This window comes from Pholis gunnellus (assembly GCF_910591455.1).
Source record: "Pholis gunnellus genome assembly, chromosome: 15".
Taxonomy (NCBI): Eukaryota; Metazoa; Chordata; class Actinopteri; order Perciformes; family Pholidae; genus Pholis; species Pholis gunnellus.
This window is the reverse complement of record NC_136542.1, coordinates 16240963-16268257: the sequence shown is the minus strand read 5'-3', so window position 1 is coordinate 16268257 and position 27295 is coordinate 16240963. Positions and strand designations below refer to the sequence as shown.

General features: G+C 42.9%; 2 protein-coding genes across 2 annotated transcripts; one reads left to right on the top strand and one right to left on the bottom strand.

Moving 5' to 3' along the window:
* The first annotated feature begins 3025 nt into the window (after positions 1-3025).
* Positions 3026-9187, top strand: jkamp (jnk1/mapk8 associated membrane protein). The gene is made up of 7 exons (XM_079175232.1): positions 3026-3115; positions 3803-3882; positions 4716-4870; positions 5750-5956; positions 6201-6382; positions 6501-6577; positions 7222-9187. Exons 1-7 carry the CDS (start codon positions 3112-3114, stop codon positions 7438-7440), a joined length of 924 nt encoding a protein of 307 aa, XP_079031358.1. The 5' UTR covers positions 3026-3111; the 3' UTR covers positions 7441-9187.
* Positions 9188-11967: 2780 nt separating this feature from the next.
* On the bottom strand, positions 11968-14896 carry fam241a (family with sequence similarity 241 member A). Its single transcript, XM_079175061.1, has 2 exons — positions 14687-14896; positions 11968-12970 (listed from the first exon to the last, which is right to left on the bottom strand). Exons 1-2 carry the CDS (start codon positions 14858-14860, stop codon positions 12689-12691), a joined length of 456 nt encoding a protein of 151 aa, XP_079031187.1. The 5' UTR covers positions 14861-14896; the 3' UTR covers positions 11968-12688.
* Between the last annotated feature and the right edge of the window lie 12399 nt (positions 14897-27295).

The following is a 27295-nucleotide window of genomic DNA, read 5'->3' as shown; positions in this document are numbered from 1 at the left end:
ATCTGTGTTCATGGGTAACACTGAAGTATCAAGCTTGTTGGAATTATCTCTCATAGTGAAATATCAAAAGAATCAGAAAATGTGTAGATTAAAATATAGTGTAACACCTGAGCCCTTTTTTATATACACATATGATGGATACCAATATGTTACACCACTGTTGAAAACACACAGTTGCTCTGTGAGTAATTACATGTAAAGTAAATTATGCCTCATTGTTGTCGCAGCTACTGGCTCTGCATTTTGAAGGCCACAAAGCTCCTCAGGGCCCTTCTTCTCTAGAAGGATTAAGAAGACATGGACTGATGCCGCACCTGATCCACAGCCCATCATACAAAGTGTACAGATGGAGCCACTTCAGGGGAGATTATTGTAATAATAATAATAACATATTTTATTTCTAGAGTGCTTTTCAGAATTCTCAAAGACACTTTACATTAAAATAATATCGGTCACACATTAAAGGCAGTTCTGAACAGGTGGGTTTTGATGTGTGATTGGAACATGGAAAGGTCGGTGCAGTCTCGGATGTGTTTGGGGAGAGAATTTATAACTGATACGATTTCAGTGTTTGTTCGTGTTTGTAAATTTTAAGATGCATTTTCTTTTCTTGTAATTTGTAATTTACATTTATAGGTTCTACATGTACGTTCCATTTACATATACACTTGCCAATTTAGATGAAATATTAGGCCAAAATATGTGCTTCACGTCACCATTTTGATTGTTAGCTATGTCAGATGACATTGATTTAAAAATGTTGCCATATTATGATTATTAAACAGCATTTACCGCTGCATTAACACTTGATACAGGTATTACTAATACTGTCATGCTGTCACAGTGGGGCTATTTATCCTACTAGTCTGACAATATACTAAAACCCTTTTACAAGGTAATTAGCATTTGCAGCTGTTTAAAAGTTTAGCATAATGTTACCAAAACAAAGGCCCCAAAAAACTCACTGCTTCCCCAGTTCAATAACTCACCCGGAAGTTAGCTATTTGTTTACATTCCGTAAAAAAAAAAAGACCAAAGTCGTATTGACATTTTGTTAAAAGCACGTGACGTGTTCCCTGTCGTCCCGTGTCGTTACCTCAGACTGATTTAGTTACAATGTGTCCACAGTGACCTCCGCACAGACGAGCTCGTCCATCAGTCGCTCGTCCATCAGTCGCGTGTTTCCTCTGAATGCGTTCTGGAGAGTCACAGCAGGCTGCGTTCACAAACAATAAACAACAAATATTCACAACTCCGTGTCGCTAATGGCAGCTCTTCAGAATGTGGCCTTTTGAAGACTGCTTCGTAGAGAAGAATGTCAGTCCATTTATTTTTCTTTATTTTCCTCAGCTGCTTCAACAACGCTGGAAGAGAAAAGAAAACATGGTGGAGAGAAAGCAGCTCCCACCCTGTTGATTTTTGTACGAGGACAAAATATTACGATACTTCTTTATATCTCCATCATAACAGCTACGGAACCCAGACGTGACCAGCGTCAGAGATCCCAGGTGTGAACGCGAATCCGCACGAGCTCACCAACTCTCTCTCTCTCTCTCTGTGTCTCTCTCGCTCTCTCTCTCTATGTCTCTCTCTCTGTGTCCCTCTCTCTCCCTGTGTCTCTCTCTCTGTGTGTCTCTCTCTCTGTCTCCCTCTCTCTCTGCCTCTCTCTCTCTCTCTCCCTACAATCCCTTGCTCTTGCTCCCTCTCTGAACCCCCCCCCCCCCCCCCCCCCCCTCCCCATATGAACACGCTCACTGCTTCATGTGACGTTTGATGCAGTTGTCATGGTAACTGGTGATAGATTTTTTTGCATCACTGTCCCTTGTAAAATGGCATCAGAATCAGAATCAGAATCAGCTTTATTGGCCATGTACGCATACATGGAATGTGTCTCCGGTTTCCACTCTGCTCTCAATGTACATACACTATTTTACAATAAACAAGTTTGCAAAATATGCTGATGAAAACATACATCAACGCTCCGACACACTGGATGTATAGACCATATATAGCAGTGGTGGGCCGTCAGGGCAATATTTTTATATGTATTATAATTTATTAAAATATTGTTCTCATTATCTTATTTTCTCACTGCACAGCTACTGTCTTCCTCAGTTGCTCTGCTTCAGAGCAGCTTGTTTTAAGTAGAGCTTTTATCCAATCAGATTTCACCTCTGTGTCTCTAGGTAGAATAGAGGCCCCAGGTCTGCAGACTCACCAGTGCATCCATGTGCAGTTTAAGTGAGTGGGAACAATATTGTTGATTGTCATAGTGTTCAACCAATCAGATCTTTAGTTTGACATGTTGGGCGTATTCTGTGAGTGCCAGAGCGTGGGGCTAGCTAGTTTTCCAGCCCCCACAGTAGTGTGATACCCCGATAATTCGAGCACACTCTCCGGTCCCCCTTTTTGAAAATGGGAACCACTGCCGGGGTGGTGGTTGTCCATAATGATCAGTCCATAATGATTGTTACCAAGGCTCGAGTGAATTGTTCTAACACCAGGGTAGGTATTAGAAACAGGAGAGAGGAAAAAGTGTTGACAAGGTTACGGTTGGGCCATAGTGCACTAAACAAAACACTGAAAATAATAGGAAACACCAGACAGGGTTGTGTGAGGGATGTGGAGAAGAGGAGTCAGTTGAGCACGTATAGTTTTGAGTTGTAGTGAGTATGAGATGCCGAGAGAAAGGATGAGGAATAATCTGAGGGAATTAGGGGAGCATGAATGGTGATATGGTACAAGGGTGCTTGTCAGAGGCTAGGATTTTATAGGTCTAGGCTAGGTAAAACATGGAGGATAAAATATAGGTTAATGTGGTATGGGTGGGTTTTTTATTTATTTTATTATTATTATTTTGTTTGTTTGGTTTAGTTTGGGGGAAATATTGTAAGTCTACTGTCTGATCCACACTCCGGAGCAGAAGGTGGCGGCAATGCATCAATAAACTGGATGCCAACCGCTGTAAAACCAGAAGAAGAAAAAGAAATGGTTTCCTGTTTGTGCTACCTCATTTTCGTCCGCATCCGGTTTGCGTATTAGTTGTCTACCAGATGAAAATACGGTAGCACCGAGGCCAGACACCTTGTTTTAATCATTATTGGGCACATAATGGGTGAGTTATAGTACCGTTTAATTTTCATTTTTCATCCAATGATAGCTTGACGCCGTTAGTTTGACCGTAGCGTCGCACACCTTAGTGTGATTTTACTAACGTTAGCTCAACTAGCTTGTCAGCTAAAAACATCCCAATGCAATGACTATACCAGCGCAAATTATTCAGTAGGATACATGCATTACGTCAAATAAACCGACGAGTGTGTTCATGACAGTTTATACACCGACCAGTAAACGCAATATGTTGTGCCAGTTCCGACATTTGGCAACATTACAGTTGTATTCGTAACTAGCCTGTGGTTGTGTTGGTCGCGAGCTCACTTTCACATTATGCTTCGTTCCAGGAAGCTACAACGGTCGTTTGAGGTAACTGATAGCCTAGCTGCCTCATCTAGCTAGAATAACTAGATACCAATCGTATTAGCTGATATGGCAGTAACACTGAGACTTCTCCTGGCTGTGGTGCATCAATGAACTCCTCTCTCCGTCAGTGTATTGCAGACAGTGTTGGTGGAGTCTGACTGGTCATGCATGGACAAGATGGAGGACAAGAGCTTGACATTGTTGTTGTTGTTGAGATTTGTAGATGTTGCCCTCAGTTTAATAAAGCAAATCTAATCTAGTGCTGCCAAACTGTTGTTTACCAGTGCCGCCTGCTGTTTACGGTGTTTGTTTGTCCTTGCAGCTGTGTCCATGAGTTCAACATGTCCAGGCACATACTGTGGCAGGATGATGGTCAACGGATCAGTGGAGGGAGAGTGTGGTGTGAGTACTGACCATCAGGATGTGTGTCTGACTACTTCATGTGTGTCTGTTAATGCATCTATGCTATAAAAGAGACCCGGGATCGTTTTAGTGTAGATTTCCGGTCGGTATCCTGCCCTTCTGCTGCAGCAGGGCTTCTTAAATTAGTGGTGAAGTTCGACTGGAATGTTCTGTAATCCAACGTGTTTTGGATATTTTGCCCCCCTCATGTATGTAAATAGGTGGAGAAAATATAACAAACACCATTCGATGTAATGCAGTCCAGTACAATCTCCCGTATGTTGCTATCACATCTGTAATACTTTTGTTTAGAAGTGCTGCATTGAATGTAGACGTCAATACACACAAATACACACAAATACAGTAAAGTCATTAATAAATGCATCGTCCAAAAAAGATACATGCGGTCCTATAACTTTAATTGATCAAACTGTGATGATGTGTTCAAATAAAAAATTGTTGGCGATTAACTCACATTCAGGGGTTCTTGCTCCCTGTGTGCTCTCGTGTCTCTGGGGCTGCAAGAGTCGTCCAAACTGATCAAATCACCAGGAGCTATATCCACATGACAAATAACACCATGTCCGCCAACCTATCAATCATCATGTGCTGTCACCAGAAATAAGTCTCTCTCTCACTCACACACACACACACACACACACTCTCTCACTCTCACATTGATGCAAAGAACTGGCAGGTGTTATATAGACCAATTATCTCCACATCTTGTCTACATTAGGAAGAGAAAGTAAGGGAATGAGTGAAGCGAAAGATCTGAGACGTGGCTGTTTTTCTGAGTTGTTTCTAATCCCAGCATCTCTGTCTGCTGCCAGGTTTGTCCTCGCGGAGAGCGAGCCAACCTCCAGAATGTGTGTGAACGCTGCACCGAGTCCCCCGAGCTGTACGACTGGCTCTATCTGGGCTTCATGGCCATGCTACCCCTCGTGCTGCACTGGTTCTTCATCGAGTGGTACTCTGGGAAGAAGAGGTGAGGCCACACAGGATTACTCTCACTCGCTCACTCACACACACACACTCACTCTCTCTCGGCTTTCACAAGGTAATGGACAACCCAGTTTATTATGATAAAATAAGACCGTGGTGTAAATGTCATAGCTAGTGGTGGTATGACCCGTATAGTGAAAGAGACATGAGCTCCCCACGAAGAGAAATGTAGGCTATCCAAGGTGTCGAGGCACGCTTCACACACTCGCCATCCATGCCAATCAAATCATTTTCTTCAATTTAGAGACCCACCGCATGGACATTTGACTCCCCTCTCCTAGTCCCTGCAGGCTGCAGCTTTTTAAGTGATGTATTTGAATCTCACTTCAGCAAATAAAGTGGGACATTTAAAGCAGCAAAAACTAAAAGCCGTACAGTCAGGGCCAGAAGTATTTGGACTGTGACACAATTGTTCTAATTTTGCCTCTTTACACGACTCCAGTGGATTTGAAAGGAAGCAGTCAATGTGTGGCTGAAGTGAAGACTTTCAGCTTTGATTCAATGTTTGTTACGCCCCGATCCGTGCCCGTGGGTATCACGGCAATCCCCGTCTCTCTATTAAGCCCCGCACGTTATCTTTCGAGTGAGTCGAAATCTATTTGATCGTTTATTTTTTCATTGCACCCCCAAAAACTATGACTTCCCCCGAAAGCCAGAGTGTGAATCCAACACTGCAGATAACTGTTGTACAAGCAGGACTCTTCATAAAGGGTGGGGCTGCTAGAGCTCTTCATTATACTAAAGACAAGGATTACACTCGTCGGTGTAGCTGGCTGTGGCCTCAGCGTTTTCACATCAAATGTCATATAAATGGAAAAGGGAAATGAAAGAGAATGAGCCGTGCTTCTGTTGTGCGTTTCAGTTCCAGTGCTCTGCTGCAGCACATCACAGCCATGCTGGAGTGCAGCGTGTCGGCCGTGGTCACCTTGCTGGTCACAGAGCCGGTGGGGAAGCTCAGTATCCAGTCGTGTCGAGTCCAGATGCTGTCGGACTGGTACACCATGCTGTACAACCCGAGTCCAGACTACATCAACACTCTCCACTGCACCCAGGAGGCCGTCTACCCGCTGTGAGCACTGACCGCTCTAAATATATGTTGCTCCCTTTTCAAAAAGATCTCTCAATAAGGAAAATAAAACTACCCGGATATTTGTTTAAATAAAGTATTTGATGGTACTTCTCATCTTTTGTTGGGTACATTGATGTCACACACATTAATATCGAAGTATTGGACTGTGTGTTTCTGCTATTCCCGAGTCCAGCATGTCGCCTGCAGTTTCTTGTGACTTTGACTGTTTTGTTCTCCTCCTCAGCTACACCATAGTGTTGATCTACTACGCATTCTGCCTGGTGCTGATGATGATGCTGCGTCCTCTGTTGGTGAAGAAGATAGCGTGCGGTCTGGGCAAGTCTGATCGCTTCAGGAGCATCTACGCTGCTCTGTACTTCTTCCCCATCCTCACCGTGCTGCAGGCTGTGGGAGGAGGGCTGCTCTGTGAGTGCTACCGACTTCACGTCTAACTGCTAATGTTTCCTACTTCACGAAGGAGTTTTCGTTTAAATAGCGTTTGCTGGGCAGCGTAGGTTGACCTGTGCTGCGGCGTTTCTTTCAGACTATGCGTTCCCCTACATCATACTGGTCCTGTCTCTGCTCACCCTGGCTGTCTACATGTCTGCCTCTGAGATACAGGTAACAACACTCACTGTTCACTTGAATCTGATGTTGGAAGATGCTATTTCTTTATGTGCACCATCACAGTGAGTATAGACCTCCTTCAGTGTTTAATCACGGCACATTCATATCAATAATAACCAAATTCATTTAATTCCTTTAATAATTGAATACGTTTTACCCTGGAATTGTGTAATAAAAAACATGATTCTATTCTGTATTAATAATAGAATTTTGAAGTTGAATCTCAAATTGATTTCAAAATATATTTTTAAAGCAGAACTACGTTCACTGTAAAGGAATCCGTCTCTCTCATCGTTGTAGCTACTACCATCTGCAAACCTGCTTTTATAGGAGCGCTCTCATTTGATTGGATGATTTACCGTAAACGTCCCTCGGTGCATTTTAAACAGTTTTACAGAAGAGAAAAAAGACGCGGCTTTGATGGCTTTATAACGAGATCCATATAAATAAACAGCAAACACAGAACTGTAAAAGTCTATTTCTCATTTCACTGACTCAACCAATGATGCCAAAGAGACTGCTTCCTCTGGTGCTAATTTTGGTTAACTCTGAGATGTTTCCTTTCTCTCTGTGTGTGTGTGTGTGTGTGTGTGTGTGTGTGTGTGTGTGTGTGTGTGCTCGTCTGTCTGTCCCCTCAGTCTTTTAAGAACCTGATTGCCAAGAAGAAGCGCCTGGTCGTCCTGTTCAGCCATTGGCTGCTCCACGCATACGGCATCGTCTCCATCTCCAGACTGGACAAGCTGGAGCAGGACCTGCCGCTGTTGGCCCTCGTGCCGGGCCCCGCCCTCTTCTACATAGCCACGGCCAGGTTCACCGAGCCCAGCCGCATCCTGTCCGAGGGCGGCAGCGGACACTGACGGACCCCGGCGGACACACTGACGGACCCCAGCGGACACACTGACGACACTGACGGACCCCGGCGGACACACTAGCGGACCCCGGCGGCTCCATCGTTACACTGAGCAACTTCAAAAGCAACGCGCTGTGCAAGTTTATGAGCAGCTAAAGTGGATGTTATTCCATTCATTCTTTGTAAACAGGACACATCAGTAGTTTATTATACATAGACATATATTCCCTCTCTTGATGGAACAAGACAGCTACTCACATTACTGTAAATAATAATTCTATTCATTCAAAGTAAATGAACCCATCATTTTATTATTAATAAATTCTAATACAGTCCATAACAAAATCTACAAAGCCAACTAGAGACCGACTTCATTGGTACAGGGGTGTAAAGTAGGGGAGGCCCGTTCTACTCGTATGGACGACACATCTGTAAAGTTTCCTGACAGACAGACGCGTACTGAAGACCTCCTCTGGTAGGTCCTGCTCCAGTGTCTCCAGGACTACATCATACCATGATGACACACACACACACACACACTTATAAGGGGAAAAGAACAGCAGCCACACGCTGTCACAGCTGGTAATGACAAGTTATTACACTGGAGATGATGTCTTTAAATGACTCATTTAGGTTGACAAACCTCTGCATTACACTCATTCAGGGGGTTACCGCTAACAGAGCTGTGAGCAGGCAATCCCAGCTCTGTGTGTTGCAGCTGCTGCGGTAGCTGGCCAATCACACGTGGTATCAAATGGAAGAACGCTTGCAGTGATTGGCTGCAGGCAAAACCGCACAAATAGCTCGTCATTCTGGATCTGAGTGCAAATAGTCCCAAATGCAGGAGTCTCCATACTACTTGGTTCTGGGTTACTTTGGTCCTATCGTACCTAGTTCTGTTCTCTGGAGTCACTCACAGCCTGCCTTCTATCTATCCTCGGGTTGAGTGGCCCGTCGTGTACGTTCTCTTGTAAATACAGTGTGTAGACAGTGTGAATGCAGACGGAGGTTCACTGGTCCTCGTGTGGAACAGAAGTGCTCCTCAGCCACACCGATCTGTTACCTTTACATCCGTTTCCTCTGACGGTATTTAAAAGATGCTTCAAACCATCTGGAGGAAAGAAGATTCAGTCCGCTGAATGAAGAAAAACTTAACTTGACTTTAATCAATAACTCATCTGTAAATGACACTATTTAAAAAAGTTTTGTTTATCTTATTAATCTTTCTAATGTAATACACAATAACATGCTCATATTGTTCTTGTGTTGTACAAAACGAGACGAGAGCACCTGGGTAAGAAATACTCAGTGCTTCATGGATCCTCCCACCAACACACAAACATGTAAATAGTCACTTCATTGTTTGTACTAAAGATAAAAGTATATTCCTTTAAGCTTATGTATATTTATATATATGTCATGTATATGATTGTGAATGTTTGTATGTTCAGTAGGATTAGCTGCGTGCAGACACGCTCGAATTGCAACAGTCAGCAATGTTGACCGACCTATGATGTCGTGTATCTGTTTGCTGAACCCTGTCAGCGTGAGCTTCACCCTCAACTGTTCATACATCACCTTTATGAGTCTCAACGTCGACCTGCTGCTGGCAAAGTGCAACAACCAGCGCAGACGTTCCAGAGTACATGCATGTGCCCACTGTAAAAAGTAGCCACCTTGTTAGCAGCGAGGCCTTCCTCCTCTGATCCCCTCATTCATTCTCTCATCAATCCCTCAATTGAATAAATAAAGTCTGACAGAAATGTTTTTTTCAGTGTTTGATTAATACAACAAATGAATAACTTATTTTTTTCTTGGCATATGATTATACGTCATATGTTTTCAAAGACATTTTGAAGTGTGTGTGTGTGTGTGTGTGCACTACAGGAAGTGGAGACAATAGAGAGCTACAGGGATGTATTTTAATGCAGGCCGACAGGAAGTTAGCCTCAAACTGGTTCCCTGGGATTTCTCTGTTGGTTTCTGGATTCAAGAAAATAATCTCTGTGGCAAACAAACGTTTATGATACATACATGGTTCATACTGTTTGATGATGTAATATTGATAAATGTAATGATAATCTCAGAATGACATTTTGCTGCTAATAACGCTGCACTAGTACTGGAGTCTGATTATGAATGCATCACGTTGAACACCAAAACTACATCAGAACATCCGTTTACAAGGTCTCACACAACTCAGTCAGTATAATGCAACACTCAGTTTATAGTTTTCTTCAAGGTGACACGTAACTGATATGCAAACGGTCCTTTTTAAATCTATAATGCACAGTTCATACAGATGACGTCGCAACACATTGTGAATCAACATCTCTTTCGTAGGTCGGCACGAAACAAACAATCATTTATGATTCATGAAAATAATGAAGTAGAGTTTGTTAAAAGGACACGTGCAGCGTGTCTACAGTGAGGTCAGCGTGATGACTACAGTGTGTGGTCAGTGAACCTGCACATCCAAACAATTCAAAGTAGAAGAAGAGTGAAATATGTGAAAACTACCTGAGACCCCCGGGAGCATGAAACGGTCCAACAAACCACAATCCACCTTCAGCCGTTTCTCCTGAGCGGTGCTGTTTCACATAAGGATCAAAGAGTTCTGAGTGAAATGGTTTTATTAGATAGTAATGGTGAGCATTCAGAAAGTATCTGCCCCCCCTCACGCTTCTTGTTGTGTTGCAGCCGTATGCTAAAATCATTAAACGTGTTCCACACAACATCCCACAATGGCGAAGCCAAAACGTACTTTAATAACTAAGCTAATAACTTGCCCAAAAATAAAGCCCAGCGGCAGGGACTGGGGGAGCTGAACAGAGAGTACAGAGACCCAAGCACACAGCCAAGACAACGCAGGAGTGTCTTCGTAGGGCCCAGCCAGAACCCCATCAAACATCTCTGGAGAGACCTGAACGTACCTGACGCAGCCCGACAGGTCTGCAGAGAGGAATGGCAGAAATCGCCCAAATCCAGGTGAGGCTGACATCTCTGCCAAAGGTGCTTCATCTGAGTGATGACTGAACACTTTTTAATAAGCTCGCTCATAATTGTAAAATCCTGTTCTGGCTTTGTTATGGAGTGCAGTGAATGTGTGGGTGAGCCGGAGGAGGCTTCCACTAGACGTTCCATCGGCCTCAGAGGAATCTGATATGATTCATATACGAGAGGCCTTTTGTGTTAATGGCACGCAACTAAACTGACAGGTCAAGACAACAACTAATGCTACGCAGACTGCAAAGTGAAATGAACTTCTACAAAATAATATCTAGTCTGATATGACAATATTGATATGCTACCAGTATACTGATTGGCTCTACGCATAATACATTTGAATGTCAGCAGCAGAGAGAAACTGGAAGACTACACACACACACACGTTTGGTTTCCAGCATAAAGCTTTAGTTCTGTCGCTCCACAAGAACACATTCAGGTCATCGACTAATCTTTCAACGTGAGAGATCATTCACACGTGTGTGGGGTCCCTTGAAATGATGAGGGCTTCCATCTTTCAGCGGTGTGTGATTTCAGGACCGGTAATGTGCAGAGAGTGAGAGAGAGAGAGAGGAGGCTCTTTGGTGCTTTTGTCGTCCCAGGACGCATCAACTGTCAAGTCTCTACGCTACGAGATCAGACCTCGCTCGCATTGGGTTCCGATCAGCTGAACCACATCCCGAGGTGGCTGGCCCGCATCGAGTTGGGATCTGAACGCGGTGTGGACACAATCGGGACAATTCATCAAACATATGTCCCCGTCATCTCCCCTCCCACACGGGAGTTCCTCTCCAGAGGAGCAAAGGGAGGAGAGGTGGAGGGTTGAGTTGCTGCTGATGAAAAGCCTTCACATACCAACATCACGTGATTGTGTTAACGCACCGCTTTACAGACGACCCATTTGACCACTAAAAGAATCCGCTCAGGCAGCTCTCATTGAGGTGTCAAGTCTGGACCCACATCGGTCCGATCAGTGTAACCGCTTCCTTATCTAGAACCATCACCATGAAGGACCAGGTTTTGCCGGTGGCATCCCTCTCCACAGCTATTGCACAATGTCTATGCAGAACTGGATGGAACTACCGGCTGGCATTCCACCATTGGAACAAATCCAATAATTACATTATCTCATTCATCAGTAGCGGTGGAACGGACCAGACGACCCCCCCCCTCACAGTTCAGCATCCACGTGGACCGCAGATTAATGACAGGTTAACACTAAGTTCATCGCTATCCGCCAATATTTAGTCACATTTATATGTGATCAGTAGAGCGGTTTTTAAGTCACTGTCAAAGAACAGGAGAACAAAGCTTCACTTCAGTTACATTATGATGCGTTCAGGCTCCGTTCGGTTCAATGAGTACTGGGTGAAGGTAGATTATAACGTTGTCATGATGTGTTCACATGTGATCTGTAAAATGTAGCGTTGGTGAGAAACTTGAATAAATGCCGTTGTTTGAAGGAGACAAATAGATATTAGAGATGAATTATGAGCTGTAAACAGATTATAATACAGCATCAAGCTACTGATGACAAGATCTGTTTTAATCAATGAAAATACAATCTTTTATTTCTTAATCAATTGAATTGTGTGCCTATATGAAAATACACTATATATGACTAAAACAAAGTTGTTGATGGTTCACAGACTTCAGATCAGTTGAAATGATTTCAAACAACATGGATCATCAATGATCTGCAATTAGTATCGACGGCAAAGAATCATGTTGAGGGATCTGCTCCCTTCTTCTTCTGTGCTGATCTGAACCGTGACTTTCATGATCCGTTGCTCCACTATTCACCATCAACAATCCAACAAAGTCAACATTTTACAGCGAAAAGCTTTCACAAGAACATTCAGCTTTAGATTCCATTTGTTATGATTGATTATTGGAGTCATATTACTATTAGTAAGCACGCCACATGTTGGCGAAGGACTTCAGACTCACTCTGCAGCCGCTCGTTCCTTTAGATCTGCTCATCACTGCCATGAAGTCAGACGGCAGCTCCCAGACAACCCTGCAGAAAGGACCCAGCTTTGGATTTACTCAAGACTGAACACGCTTCAACCCAGTGTAGAAAGCTGCTCCCCAGCACCACTACAGAGCACAGCCCTCCACAGCTGCCCCCCCTAAAAGCACAGACCCACTGCAGATTCCAATCCAAACAGCCGTGAGCATGACATCCTGCATATGTTAAGCGTCAAACAAAGCAACCCGGCAGGCTCCGCTCGGATGGCCCGCTCTCTTCACTTCTGGATGTAGATGATGATGATGCACAGAGTCCCCACCAGCCCCAGGGCCTGGATGCCCAGGAACCAGAGCAGCAGCCAGAAGAACACAATCACCACCGGTTCCACCATCTTGTCCCCAAAGTACATCTGGCTGAAGCCCATCCCCCGCAGGCACTTGTTGAGCATCCCGAACAGAGTGCCCATCCGCTCGCAGTCGTCCAGCCGAGGCTCTCTGGTGGTGGGGTCGTCCAGGTAGGGCCATGTGGCGGTGGGATCACGGGTCCGGCTGCCATCCACCTGTGGAGACGAGGTTCAGGACGGGTTACTCATGGACACTCCCACACACTGGTCATTATTTAGGGGTTTAATACATGTCCAGCATGTACCTGGATCCCACCTCCTCTACACAGATCATGTGCCCCACACAACTAATCCCCCTTTAGATCAACAGAAGGATTGATCTCGGTATCTGCCAAAAGAACCGCTCGCACTGGGGACCAAAGACACCTGGAGAGGACATTCCTGATTAAACAGTTCAATAAATCTGCCCCCCCCCCACACTGTCTCAAACATGAAGAACTCATGCTGTCAAACTCTCTTCATACAACACCAGGACCTCTCCTATCGAGATACGGAAAGCTTTCGGGAAAAGGTTACACAGTTCCCAGCTGGAACAAGTCAGAGAACAGTGATTACAGTTCCTCATTAAAGCATTATCTCCCGGGATAATTCCCAGAATGCATCGTAAAAAGAAAAGCAGCGTGGCTGTTTCCTCATGACGTGCACTGACAAGAAGTGACGTCGCTACACTCAGCTTTAGGTTATCGAGCACGGAGCACACTGAGCCGTGTTAATGATCGACCGTCACCTTATCTCACTGTCCTCGTACCAACTGTGAAATGGGAACGGCCTTTCATGGTTGCAGCAAGGAAGAGCTTGTAAAGTGAATGCTTTTATTCTCACCACACCACATCCTATCTTTGACTTGTTGACGACGATGCACTCTCCTGAGCTGTGCCATCACTGGCCCTCCTATGCAGCCTGTAATCCCATTCACCTCCTCACTGAACTAGGGAACATCCCATCATGTCTGCAGTGGAACACACTCCACCTGCTGAAGCGCTCACAGCACAAACAGACAAGAGGACGGGCTGCACCCACACTTAGAAAGACAAGCAAACAAAGAAGACATGACAGACCATAAACTAAAACCGAGAGGCTTCATTGTAAGTTCACCACAGACAGGACATTGATGGTTTCAATTGTTAGCCTGAGGGAGTGGCTAGCTAGTGCTCAGGCCAGTTTCAACTAAAAGTCGTGTTGAATGGTAACAATTAGCATCCTGCTTGTACAATGTCAAACCCGACACGTGGAGGAACATAATGAATGATTTATTGTAAAGTGTAGGCCAAAATCACCACGAGCTCTCTGTAGTTTGCTATTATATATAATATTCCCATAGTGTTTACATATATAGTAGTAACTCTAGTTAAAGTAAATATCACTAGCTGGTGAACAGACTCAACTTGATCATACATTGTATTACGTTTAACGTTATTCTATATGATAGAACGCAGCGTATACACCCCGCTGTGTGTACGCTGCGTTCATGGAGCTCATATCCGCTAAATCCAGACTTGTTTTCGGATCCTGTTCTCGGTCGCGATGTGCATCAGTCGCGTTCTCTCAGCCATGTATCGCTTGCCTTTGAAAAGGAACATCGAAGTGTCAGATTCTCTTGTATGTTGCGCGCTGGTGTCATTGTTGGGCTTGTTATAGTTATAGCTATAGCTTGTTACTGAACTGAAAACTGTCTCAACTGAAGTCGTACTAAGTTACGACTGACACTGAACCTTCCTGAGCTTATCCCCAACAGCGCGAAGCCACTCCCGAGCACTGGTCCGTGGATATCCCGTGTCGGCTCGTCACGGTTAGCTTGACAGTCTAATGAATGTGCTGCAGCTAGCTTGTGTAGCTTGTGTAGCTTGTGTAGCTTGTGTACTTCTGCGTTACCCGGTGTCGCTGGTGCTGTAGCGCGGTCTGTCTCGCACCGTGGTCGTGTTGAGGAGCGTGACATCTTCTCTGGGTTTCTTCAAATTCACGTCGACGAAAAGCACACTGGTCGTTAGCGGGCTGCGTAACAGTGGACATGTTACAGCTGGTCCACTGACGGTAACTTTCAAACATGCGAGGAGAGTGATTGATAGCGCGCAGTCCCGATGTCCACCCTGAGCGACGCGCCGCGCGATCCCGATACATCCGCGAGAGCTCAACACCATCCAATCGCAGAGCCGCAGCGCCAGCAGTTCCGTACGTGTCAACACGCGCCACCTACAGGCCAGTAGTAGCACCTCCAGCAGTACTTGCACAGACGTTACACTTGTTTGAATGATGTACATCATCTCCATGAAGTAGGAGACATGCAGCAGATATGCTCACAAGTCATTGTTTGTGAGTCCAAGTCAGGTTTCTTCTGGTTGTAATGTTTACCATCTTTTGGGGATAATAGAGTTACAGCTCTCTGTCAATCAGGTTTATTTGTCTTTTTAATGTAAAACGTGTGCTTTAAATGGATTGTTCTTCCACTGGCAGGTAGTCCATTAAAATGTCACAACTACGGTTCCTTTTTTAAACTAAAACTTTGTCTTTACAGATGAATGCAGTAATAACAAATGATTGATATATAAAATACTGTTACACTGGAAGGGTCATTTTTCTGCATATGTACTTTTAGCACATTTAGCTCATAACACTTCAGTACTTTTACTTAAATAAATAAATAAAATGATGATGAATGCTCAAGTATAATGCTCATAGGAAACACTGAAGGGTTGGTTGGTGGGATCAAATTGTCCTCAAGGCCCAAAAACAGGCTTGGGCTTGACCTGATGTTGTGATTTGTTCCTCTGACAGTGAGGCGTGGGATTACACTCCGCTTGTAAATAGTGTAATCCCAGCTAATCTGGGATTCAGTTTCACTCTGCACGGTGGACACAAACCTCAGACTGGAGAGAACTGGGAATATGGAGTTACAAGGTGCCTGTCTGGGTATATGGTTTGACTGATGAAGGATGTATCTGCTGGTCCTGGTTCACATCTTGCAGTCCCATCTGTTGGCGGTCCAGTCCTGTCCAGCTCCGTGTGCCTGCACGTACGGGGAGAGTGGAATAGCAGCGCTCAGGTCGAGTGAGCCTGATTTTATTCTCATCTCTGTGTATTTGTATGTGTGCAAGTTATTTTTTTATGCCGAAACACAACTCAATAATTGAAATATTGAAGCTCTAAGAACCAAAACAGTAATGCAAATCCAACACTTGCTATATTTGGTGATAGGACACATTTGGCTATAAGTAAATATTTAGTCACTGAATGGTATCCCATATTGCAAAAGAAAGGTGTATAACATTAGTTTACATTGTTTGGATACTATTGAATAACATAACAGAGGAGGCAGTAATCGTCTCACAACCGACTTTAGAGGTTGACAAAAACTTGTATCATTCTGTCAATGTAAAATGTTATCGAGCAATTCAAAAAATAGATTGTGTTCATCAAAAATAAGAAAAGAATTCTCAATTTCATTGTAATAATTTAATAATAAAGACATACATTTCTATAAATAATTTTATAAATAAATTATTAATTATTAAATTTCCATACTTTTCAATAATTGACAAATACATGCAAATCCCAGAAATACAAATTAATTATCTATGTTTTTTAGTTAAAGGAGCTGTATACAGAATTCAGAGCAAATCTCTGATTGAGGGATTGCCTCCACACGGCTCTCAACATGGCTATAGAGCCGTGCACGGCTCTCAACGTGGCTATAGAGCCGTGCACGGCCGTACCCACTGAATAAAGCACAGAGAAGCTCGGATAACAACACACACACAGAGGGAGAGTGACTTCACTCTCTGCTCAGGTAGACTTCACTCCTTTATATCTTTCCGTAGATAATTGTTATTTGATGCTGTATTAATGCTCTGAATGTCGTGTAAAGAAAACATACAAAGTTTTTACTATAACTGATGGCAGTAATTTCAATTTGATTACCTTTGTATAGCACCATATCATACAAAAGCAGTTCAGTGTTTTACATAAAAACAAAATAAAACAGCAAAAAATTACAAATATACAGAGTCCATCCAAACGCACACATATAAATACATGTTCACACATATATACAAGCATACTGTACAAATGTGGTGTGTCCAATCTAAGGAAATACTCAAGTGTAAAGGAAGGTTTTTAGTTTGGTTTGAAGAGAACACAGTGTTTGAGTTCAGCAAGTAGACTGTTCCATTAGTTAGGTGCATAAATACTGGAAGACATCTCAGCGGACTTAGAAAGCGCTCTGGACACACTGAGGAGTTTTCCACCGTGTGTTTGGAGAGATCTGCTAAAAACTCCCAGCGTGTCTGAGAGGCCTGTGGAGCCAGACCAGCCAAGGCTCTGTACACCAAGAAGAGGATTTTGAATTGTAATCTGGGAAACAGCAGGTAACCAATAAAGGTTTGAGAGCGCTGGAGATATACGGTCTGATCTTTTTGTCCTGGTCAGAACTCGTGCTGAGTTGTAGATTGTGTTGTTTGGAAGCCTGCTCATAACAAACACATGAGTTTCATGCAAAGAAGTCCTCAGATTCTGAACAAAGTGATGTGGTTTAAAAGTATGGAGCCCAGAGAGCACTGGAATAATTATGCTTTAATAAAACATTGTTCAATTAAAAAAAAAGAAATCACACAATTCATTGAAAAAGGGGAACTTTTACTTTTTGATACGGAGTCCAGACAGAGTCCAGCCCACAGCTGGAGTTCTCACCACACACTCCTGGCTCCATATAAAAGGAGGAATGTGATTAGGAGCAAATGTATTGTGTAAGTATGTAATTGCTCCCGTAGCTGTGCCTATCATAGCATCTGAATGTAAGTCGCTTTGGATAAAAGCGTCAGCTAAATGACTGTAATGCAATGTAATGTAGGAAAATGCAGTTTTTTTAAATCAATCAAAGGTTTTTTGGAGAAAATGTATTTTCAGGTAGGAATTGCATTCATCATGTTTGTAAGGCCTCACATACATGCACACACTTTGGTCAGAAAAGTGACAAACAACTATGACAGATCTGTTTGTTTACTATAAAACATCCTCATAGTAGTTATAATGAATCTATCATAAGTAGCTAATAAAAAGCATCAGACTAGCAAAATGGTGTATGAGCATAATTTGTGTCATCTTCACAGAATACAAAGCAAGAACATAATCAAATAGTGTGAAGGAGTGCACTCAGAAAACACATCTTTGTATTTATCTGTCCAAACTTACAGGTGTGTGTTTGACCTCGCAGGTCGGTGCAGTGCAGTGACCCAGGAATCTCAGCTGTTCCCATAAACGTCCCAGCTGATACGGTCAAACTGCGTCTAGAAAAGACCCCGATCTCCAGGGTGCCCCGGGCAGCCTTTTACAACCTGTCGGAACTGCGTTTCCTGTGGCTGACCTACAACTCCATCAAAACCATCCACCCCAGCAGCTTTGTCAACCTGAAGGCCCTGCGCGAGCTGCGCCTGGACGGAAACCTCCTGACGTCCTTCCCCTGGGAGGGGCTCAGGGACATGCCCCGCCTCCAGACGCTGGGTCTCCACAACAACCGACTGTCAAGCCTTCCTGCCCACGCTGCTCTTTTTCTACCCAACATCACCTACCTCGACCTGTCCAGCAATAGGTGTGTCCAGACACCATGGAGCCGTGGAGCCTATGATGTAGAGATACAGAGCTGTCGGTAGAATTTAATAAGTATGTTCAACTTTTCTCTCCTCTCCTCAGGCTAACTATATTACCTGTTGAGCTGCTGGACCTTTGGTTTCCTCTACCAGGACAACAGGGAGGATCAGTACAAAGAAGAATTTTGGGTACATTATGTTTTGGAGCAACAGAGACACATTATATTGTAATGCTGTCTGAAGCAGCTACACTTGAGTTACATCAGCAAAGACATGAAGACGCCAATGTGTCAATTTCTCTCTGTGAATTGAGTTGAAGAGTTGCTAATAGAGATAATAGGTTTACCTATTCATGTTAGCTAAGGTTAGCTAAGGGTAGCTTACCTGCATTCTGGGATGGCAGAGTGGGGTAATAGGGTATTGTGAGCTCCTTAAGATATGATGGTGCCAAACCATTTAGGGCTTCGTAGGTGAGGAGAGTTCAGATTTTTGACACAGCAAGTCAAGCATACGAGATGGTGTGCAGTTAAGTCCTCTCCACCTGTGTGCATGTCTCAGCAGCGCTGGGACCATCGAGAATTGGCCCAAAAGAGGAGGGTCTATGAAGCAGTTTAGCCAATTGCTGATTAAAGATATAAATGAGTGACATACAATTTAGCCAATCAGCGTCCTCAAATAGATTCAGCTTGGGGCCAAACCAAACCTGTCTGGTACAGCTACTAGAGAAGCTTCGCCTGTACCGCTTCCCTTTCCCGCTAGTCTGCTGCTTTTTTTATCAAGGAGGGGCGCTCAAGGTGGGGCAACGCCCCATGGCCCTCTATTGGCCAGCCGCCACTGGTACAGTGTGATTGTATACAGTGGCAGTGATGACAGTCACTCACACACTCACATACTCTATTGATTTAACTATCTCCAGGGGTCTATGATGTTTCATGATCAGTGCCCTGACGTCTGTAGTCAAACAAACACAGGACTTTTACTCAGGGGACCGGCGTTCGTGTTCGTTATGTCTCGTGTTGCTACCTCACTATGTCCGTAGCTTAAGTTCTTAACAAGCGTACTTATTTTAAGCCAAAGCATGATGTTTTTTCTAACCCTTACCAAGTGTGGTTTTGTTGCCTAAATGCCACGCGTGAACACTGCGTCAAGATACTACGCAAAAAGATCTTCCCAAGCGGAACATTGTATGAGAAGGGATAAGATCACATTAAGCTCCAACCTTCTGCAAGCCAAATCCCTCCAAGTAGTAGAAATAAACTCTACATATAAAGAGTCAACGGATAAAAAACAAAGTGGAACCTCTTTCCCACAACACATGTCAGTGTATTACATGTATTTTAGGGTGGTGATGCAGGCCCCTAAGCTCCCCTACATCTGACATATCCAACTTGCCTCTTTAACTCTAGCCCTATTTTTAGGCCTCTGCTCAAAAATTGCATACCCATACTAAAACGAGTGTATCTTTGCAACCACAAGGTCTATTTGAATAATTTGTATTGTATAATAACGGGAACACTTGTGAGAATGTGAAAAGATGTGTAAATATCAGTGTATATGTTACTGGTTAATACTAAATGAAGATGGCACACAGCTCAAATTTAAATTGAAAGCACTTTTATTTATTTTCTTTCTTTGAAATAATGCAGGAATTCATCTCAAGGTGCGAAGCGTTTAAGATTTTTTGCTGTGTGGCTGTGTGTTTTTGTGGGGCTTGTTGGCTGTAACTTTTTAATGGTTTCAAGGAGATAAATTTGGAAGATATGGCTGGATTCTGTGTGGAATGCTCGTGCTCTCTGATATGGGGGTCGGCCGTGTTAGCTTGTAGCTTTGTGATGGCATCTCGAAATGGAGTACATAGCTCGCCGAGTCATGGCGAAAAATACGTGATATTGTTGTACATCTTCTAGTTTATTATATCAGTTTGTGTATAATTGTGTTTGGAGTGTGTACAATGGCTTCGATAATATTTTTGCCCAGAAGTTCTTTGTGAAGTGGGTATATAACATGTGTGTAGCATTCATTATATTCGTTTCTGAGAAGTGAATTCTACGACTTTCTCCGTACCCCCCCCCCCCCCCCCCCCCCCCCCGGGGGGGTTCTCGTAATAGAAAGGTTAAAAGTTTCTGAAAAGCAAACTAGCTGACATGGATAGTAAACAGACATCACTGGTACCAGTTCTTATTGTGAAAACATCTTTGGTAGGATGTTTCAAAGAACACCACGACTAAACAATACGGAACAAATGAAAACCTGCCATTAAAACAATATTTTCCATCCAATTTATGACACAAACATGACAATTCTGTAAATAAGTAAATTTGTCCTGAATATCCATGCAGGTCTCCATGACAACCCCTGGTTGTGTGACTGCCAGATCTCCATGGTGATGTCCTTGTCCACGTCCCTGGGGAGTCCTGTCGTCCTCATGGACCAGCTGCTGATATGTCGCGGGTCTCCGGGTCAGTCAGGGATGCTGCTGACCCAGACCGAGCTGTCCCGCTGTATGAGGCCTTCAGTCCAGCCTGCGGCCACCAGGGTCGTCTCTCCACTGGGCAGCAACGTCATCCTCCGCTGTGACGCCACCGGCTACCCAACACCGACCCTGACCTGGATCAAAACCTCGGCCAACACCGGTGAGCTATCCGGGGTCACTCTCAGCTGATGAAGTGGTGTGACTTAGATCTGAATATTATGTCATGTCATGTTGTGATTTGGTTTTTCTTTGCAGATTGTTGCAAACAAGATATCCCTGAGAACTCTGACCAGCTACCTAGGAATTTGGAGAGTTGTAAGTGGTGCTTGTTTCTTTTAAGATCCAGGGTTTACATTTATACTATCTTCCATCCAGGGTGGGCCATGGTGCTCTATGAGTTAGACTATAAATCAAAACCAGTAATATTAAACCACATAATTGTTGCATACATCTCAGGTGTCATTTTTGTACACAAGCTCTACTGTGAAAACTGGATGCAACTAAACACAATTTACAACTGATGGGAAGTTGTTGCAGGAGAAAACAAAACTCATACTCCTTTCCCGACACAGGCAATAAATACTGCTGAAATTATTTGTTTTAGGTTTAAGGCTTTGGCTCTCAAACCTTTTTCCAATAGTGGACCCCTTTGAAAATATTCTTTCAGCTGAGAATTGTTTGTCGATATCTACAATCTCTCTTTGGGGATGAATGTGGGGTAAAAAATGTACGGAAATATTACCAACAGTTAGAAGGGCCAGAGGGGGGTCCAATATTACCGGGGCACTGGCTACCCAACACCCTTGCTCTACCTTAGAACCGCCATTGAGTAGATGCACTATGCCCTCTTGAGAGCAAAACTGTTTCTTTGGGTCTTGGGTTGAGTTCAGGGCTCCAATTGGGACTACCACTTGGATTTAGCTAGGTCTGTGTAAAACTCTAAGCTGTACTTAGAGGGAAACGACTGGTAAAGTGTACTGAGAGCTAAGATTGAACCTTTTTCATGTTCCAGTTATGCAGCAATCTCCTCGAGTGGGCGTTCGCTGGTCGATAATCATCCTGAACGGGTTATCATATGAGGATGCTGGTGAATATCGCTGCCAGGCACGGAACATGGCAGGGACATCTGAAGCCCCCATCAAACTGAGGGTGGTGGGAGTCTCGAGACTATCCCGTCTTCCAAAAAAGAAGTCCCAAAAGACTCCACCCAAATCATCATCAAAATACAGGAAGCCGAACCAGACTCCTACCAACGCCCCCTCAGTGAAGGACAATCAGATACTCAAAAACGTTACCCCACCTTCCATCAACAAGACCCAGACAGCTCCCAGTCTTTCGCCAAAAGTATTCTCCATAGACAAGTACATTAAAAGGCGAAAAATGATCTTAGCAGATGCGAAGACCCCGACATATGTCAAGTCTTCACCTGAGCCCCCAGACAACTCTACAACTGCTCTATTGACAGAAATACTTGGATGACATACACTGAAGGTGGTCTGGATCCGTCACTTGGTTGACTTCAAAAAAGTATAGAAAATAAAGCTTAATCGTTTGTGAACTTCTAGTTTTAGTGTTCCTTTTTTGGGTCATTCTGCACTGCACAATAATGCATCAATTTGTTGATGAGGTATCCTGTAAATTTAACTTGTTTGTAAGAATAAAATGTGACACAGGATGTCTGTGATGTCTATAGTTTTCTAAAAGGATGTTTTGAAACCTGGAGTTTGGGTTTACAGCAGAGGTCTGAAAGATCCAACCCGCAGGATAAGGCCCCCTTTGTTTTCTATTTGAGTCATTTATCTTTAACCCAGGTGCCAGAAAATATGTTAGCATTGTATGTTTCTACAAACCTCAGATACGTTAAATGTTGATGTATGTGAACCAAAAACACTTCATGTCAGCCTTGTATCGCGCTGGCAGAAGCGCACAGTGCCACATGGTGAACGTTGTAAGAAGAGAGCAACCTGGCCCCTCATGTCATTTGACTTTTACCCTTCTTACTGCTTCCCACCATTACACCCACTACTCGAGCCAGAACGTTGTTCCATTTCCTTCTACAATTCATGAGTTCCCGTCTGAATGGAACATGACCAGTAGGTGAAACCAGCAGATACACTATGTCACTGGGCTTTATGGCAGCTATACTGTTCATACTCTACATACATGTAACAAATAAATATATACAGAAAATCTTAAATAAATGTAACCAATAAATAAATATTTAATACAAAAGTGTGTTTTTCGTGTAACGCTTTTGGCCAACAATGCATTATGTATGAAGAGAAAGAGCTCCAGGTGTTCAAGACTTGCTCTACATTCACCCATAAATTAACCACATTTGAATTTCACTGTGAGGGAACTGGAAAGCTTCAGCCTGACTAAGACGAAAAACACACACATATGCACATATAGGGAAGTTATTTTAAGGAACTCCTACTAAACACACTCTCCTCGAGGTTTTCTTCTGGGCGTGTTTTCATGGAGCACGCGCCTGAGAATGCAGCTGCAGGACTCCAGCTGATGTCAATGACCTTGTTAGGTTAAACCAAGTCGTCAAGGAAAAGAGAGGGGAGTGGGTTGAGGGTTCTTTGTTAAATTCACTTGTATTTGGTAATTCTTCAGCTTATTGTGCATTTTCTTTCTTTTGTATTAGAAAAACACTCATTTATATTTTGTATATGGTGATATTAGTAGTGTTAGGTTGCAAATATATTACTTTAGTTTACTGTGGGTGTGTTTATGTGCCCTTCACTGTGTAATTATTATGGCTGGCCTACCAGCCAGGTGTTGTTGCACATTTCTCCATCACGGTTTACACCTCAATCTGCCAGTTTAAATCCTATTCGTAAGGATTCACCCCCATCCAAATCTTAGAGCTCAAACAGGTGGTCACTGGGAAGTGTGTGTCAGCAAATAGCATTTACGTATGTTCAGTTGGGTTTACACAGAGTACCACGTGGTTGATAAAATGAATGGTGAAGCCAATGCAGAAGTGCCTTACACCTGCATTATTTATAATGGCCAGCAGAGGGCGACTCCTGGTTGCAAAGAGAAGTCTAATTGTATCAAAAGTCTATGCCCGCTGCACAGTGTGTTGTTAATTCTTCTAAATATCAGCTCCTGCTAACGCTATTTGAAAGCTGTAACATTAACGTTAGGGGCTGTTCACACTCTCCTGCTGTGATCTCCACAGCGCCTGTCTCAGCGCTGGAGGGGACGAGCTCATCACCTGCATCTTAACGAATCATGAATGCATAAAATAATAAATAAATAACAGTAGCAAGATGAATGTATCCAAATGTAACAGTACTGTACTGGCTAGATCATCACTGTCGGGTGAGAGCACATTTATCAGGTTTTAATGTCTTTTTTACTAATAGACTTCTGAAAAGATCACAGTATAGTGCTCTATTAGGAATTCAGTGTCCCCCTTTTCTCCTAAATGTAGGCCTGTAGTGCAAATTTACCAGGAAGTAGGTTTCGTTAGGTTAACAATGGTTCAGTATTAAGTTATTGATTATTTACACCTCTTATAAGCGACTCCTGATAAAGTAGCTATAATATAATATTACCCTGCACTATGAGGATGTAGTATACAGTATACTTCTGCTTTCTGGGCTCCATCATTACCCAGGACCTCAAGTGGGAGCTTAATATCAGTTCCATCACCAAGAAGGCTCAGCAGAGGATGTACTTCCTGAGGCAGCTGAAGAAATTCAACCTGCCAAAGACAATGATGGTGCACTTCTACACAGCCATCATTGAGTCTATCCTCTGCTCCTCCATCAGCTTCTGGTACGCTGCAGCCACTGCCAAGGACAAGGGCAGGCTGCAGCGCATCAATCTGCTGACCCTCCATGACTTGTTTGCCTCCAGGACCCTGAGGCGGGCAACAAAGATTGTAGCCAACCCCTCTCACCCTGGACACAAACTCTTCGAGTCCCTTCTCTCTGGCAGGAGGCTGCGGTCGATCAGGAACAAGACCTCATGCCACAAAAAGCTTTTTTTGCCGTCTAAAGTTGGGCTCATCAACGAAGCCCAGGACACCCACTGACTCAGACAGGACAATTACTTACCGTTACACACCCTTTGCACAACTCTACAACTCTACTACACTTGACACTTTCATAACATACTTGTTTTAAACATACTCTAAATTTGTTTGTTTGTTTATCATATGTTTTTGAAAATCTTCACATTTTCTATTTTTAAATTATATCTTTTATGATTGCACTATTTTTTTTGTCACGCATCAATCCCAAAGCTAAATTCCTTGTATGTGTTACATACTTGACAATAAAACTGTTTTGGATTGTGATTCTAAGGTGGCTGTGCCTACTTATAGAAATAAGGTAACAGCACTGGAACATAACAAGGAAAAGGTAACAAAGAAAGCAGTAGAAAGAGTGCAGTGGGTGCTGTGACTGAGGAGGATGACGCAGGTCAGTGGCAGTCCTACGTGATCACACATTTTGTGTATGATGCAAGTACTTTGGTTGAATAGAGGTCAGATATACAGTCTTTTGTGTAAGTATCAAAGTTGTCAACCAGTTTTATGAATAATTAGTTTTGTTCTATATGGAACTTTTTTGGATTATAGCCAAGATTAATACTCAATACTCAATATGAACAAGCTGCCCTTCTTTGAGAGAAGTGTGACAAATTGGTACATTGACATGGTGACCATTTTCACCAAGCAGCAAGTGAGCACTAAAACCTTACCACTCATATTTTTGTCCTGTTGTTGTTTGTCTACTTATTTACAATACAGAGGAATCTAATATGCAAGGAGTCAAGGCCTTTTACTATTAACTTAAAGCTATTGAAGATATATATATGTTCAGGTTTTATAGTATACCTTGCACAACGACTACATGTAATTTACGACACGTATAAGCACACCCCTGCCTTTAACCACCCAGATAGGCTCCAGATACAAGGTCCAGACATGTTGAATGTATAAAGAACCCTTTCTTGCTTTTATTTTGTGTCTTAATGTGAAAGTTGATTGTCTCTCATGCAGATATCTGGTGAAGGTCAAGGATGAAGGAGCCATAACATTTATGAGTTTCTTATCTCTGTGAAACTTGTAAAAAATACCATAAAGATACAACATGAGGAAGAAGCTTAGGGTCTGAATGGTTGCATATTAAGCTGCTCTGCCGGGATCGCATTGACCCGTAAACTCCTGTAAAAACCATTACGTATTTAGTATCGCAGCCTGGTGGCTGCAAGATTCAACCGTTGGAGAGAGCCAACAACATATTGAGAATTGCTATTTTTAAAGCATTAATCTGACTTTAGTATTTCACTTTTTTTTAACATGAAAAGTGTGTCCTGAGGGTGGCACTCAAGGACAGATCAAGGACTCCTTAAAATCAGAAGGGACAGGATGAATGTCATTGACCACCAGCCAATTTGATTATTTAAAAATAAAGACAAATTACAGGAAAAGCCTGAATAAATGAGTGGAGAAACATAATGAATGCAGATGCTTTCATCCAGGTTAGCAGAGGTCACAGAAAGGTGATGAGTGTGAAAATGGTACGAATCATGTGCCGTGACCACGATTTGTGCCGGTTTGTACCATCCCGCCACTCCACAGGGGACAATAATATAATTACCTAACCTTTAAACAAAAACTAAAGCGATGGCTTAAAGCAAACCAAACCTAAAATCACAAGTATTCACACTACCTCTAACGGTATAAAAAATAAGTGAACCGTAAAAACAACAAATGCTAAACATATAATATAATCTACAAATATTATATACAATTATTGCACATACGAGGTAGGAAATATGAAGTGTTTATATTGCACAGTGTATTCATATTCTAGATACATACATTGATATTGATAGGGATTTTGCACATGAATGAATACATACTCTCATTGTTTTTACAAATCTGATCCCTTTGTAATGTATTCATGTATTTTATTATATTGTATAGTATTGTGTTGTATTGTGCTGTACAGTGTTGTACTGTAATGTTTGCTATTGAATTGTACTGATAATATTAGGCAACTAAATTGTAATAACCTCCAGAGGGACTACAGACAAAATGTGCTCTCTTGCTAAGTCTGGCACATCGAGGTGGAAACTGAAATATTGATTAACGTGGACTGTCCCTGGTAAATAAATAAAGAATAATGATTGTTGAGATGGAGGATACAATGGTGCTGCTGAGATATTTTTTTAATCCACGTTGTTGTGAAATTCTTCCTCATACAATAGTTTTATAAATGTAAAGTGTTTTGGCATATGAGGAAGCGTCAGAGCCATAAATCAGTTACTCAAACCACCAGCATTTATGGGTTCTATATTTCAGCATCTCACATTACGCTTTTCTCTGTGTATGTGCATTTTCAGTTTGTCCATAAACAACCTGATCGGACAGACAAAACCTCCACTCAAGCTTCCATGCAA

Bases quoted from the DNA above. Each gene is read 5' to 3' on its own strand.
- fam241a (XM_079175061.1), bottom strand. From the start codon at position 14,860: ATGTTTGAAAGTTACCGTCAGTGGACCAGCTGTAACATGTCCACTGTT. The intron at 12,971-14,686 runs GTAACGCAGAAG...TCGTCTCCACAG, and splicing joins TACAGCACCAGCGACACCGG to GTGGATGGCAGCCGGACCCG.
- jkamp (XM_079175232.1), top strand. The intron at 4,871-5,749 runs GTGAGGCCACAC...TGTGCGTTTCAG, and splicing joins TGGTACTCTGGGAAGAAGAG to TTCCAGTGCTCTGCTGCAGC. The intron at 6,578-7,221 runs GTAACAACACTC...CTGTCCCCTCAG, and splicing joins TGTCTGCCTCTGAGATACAG to TCTTTTAAGAACCTGATTGC.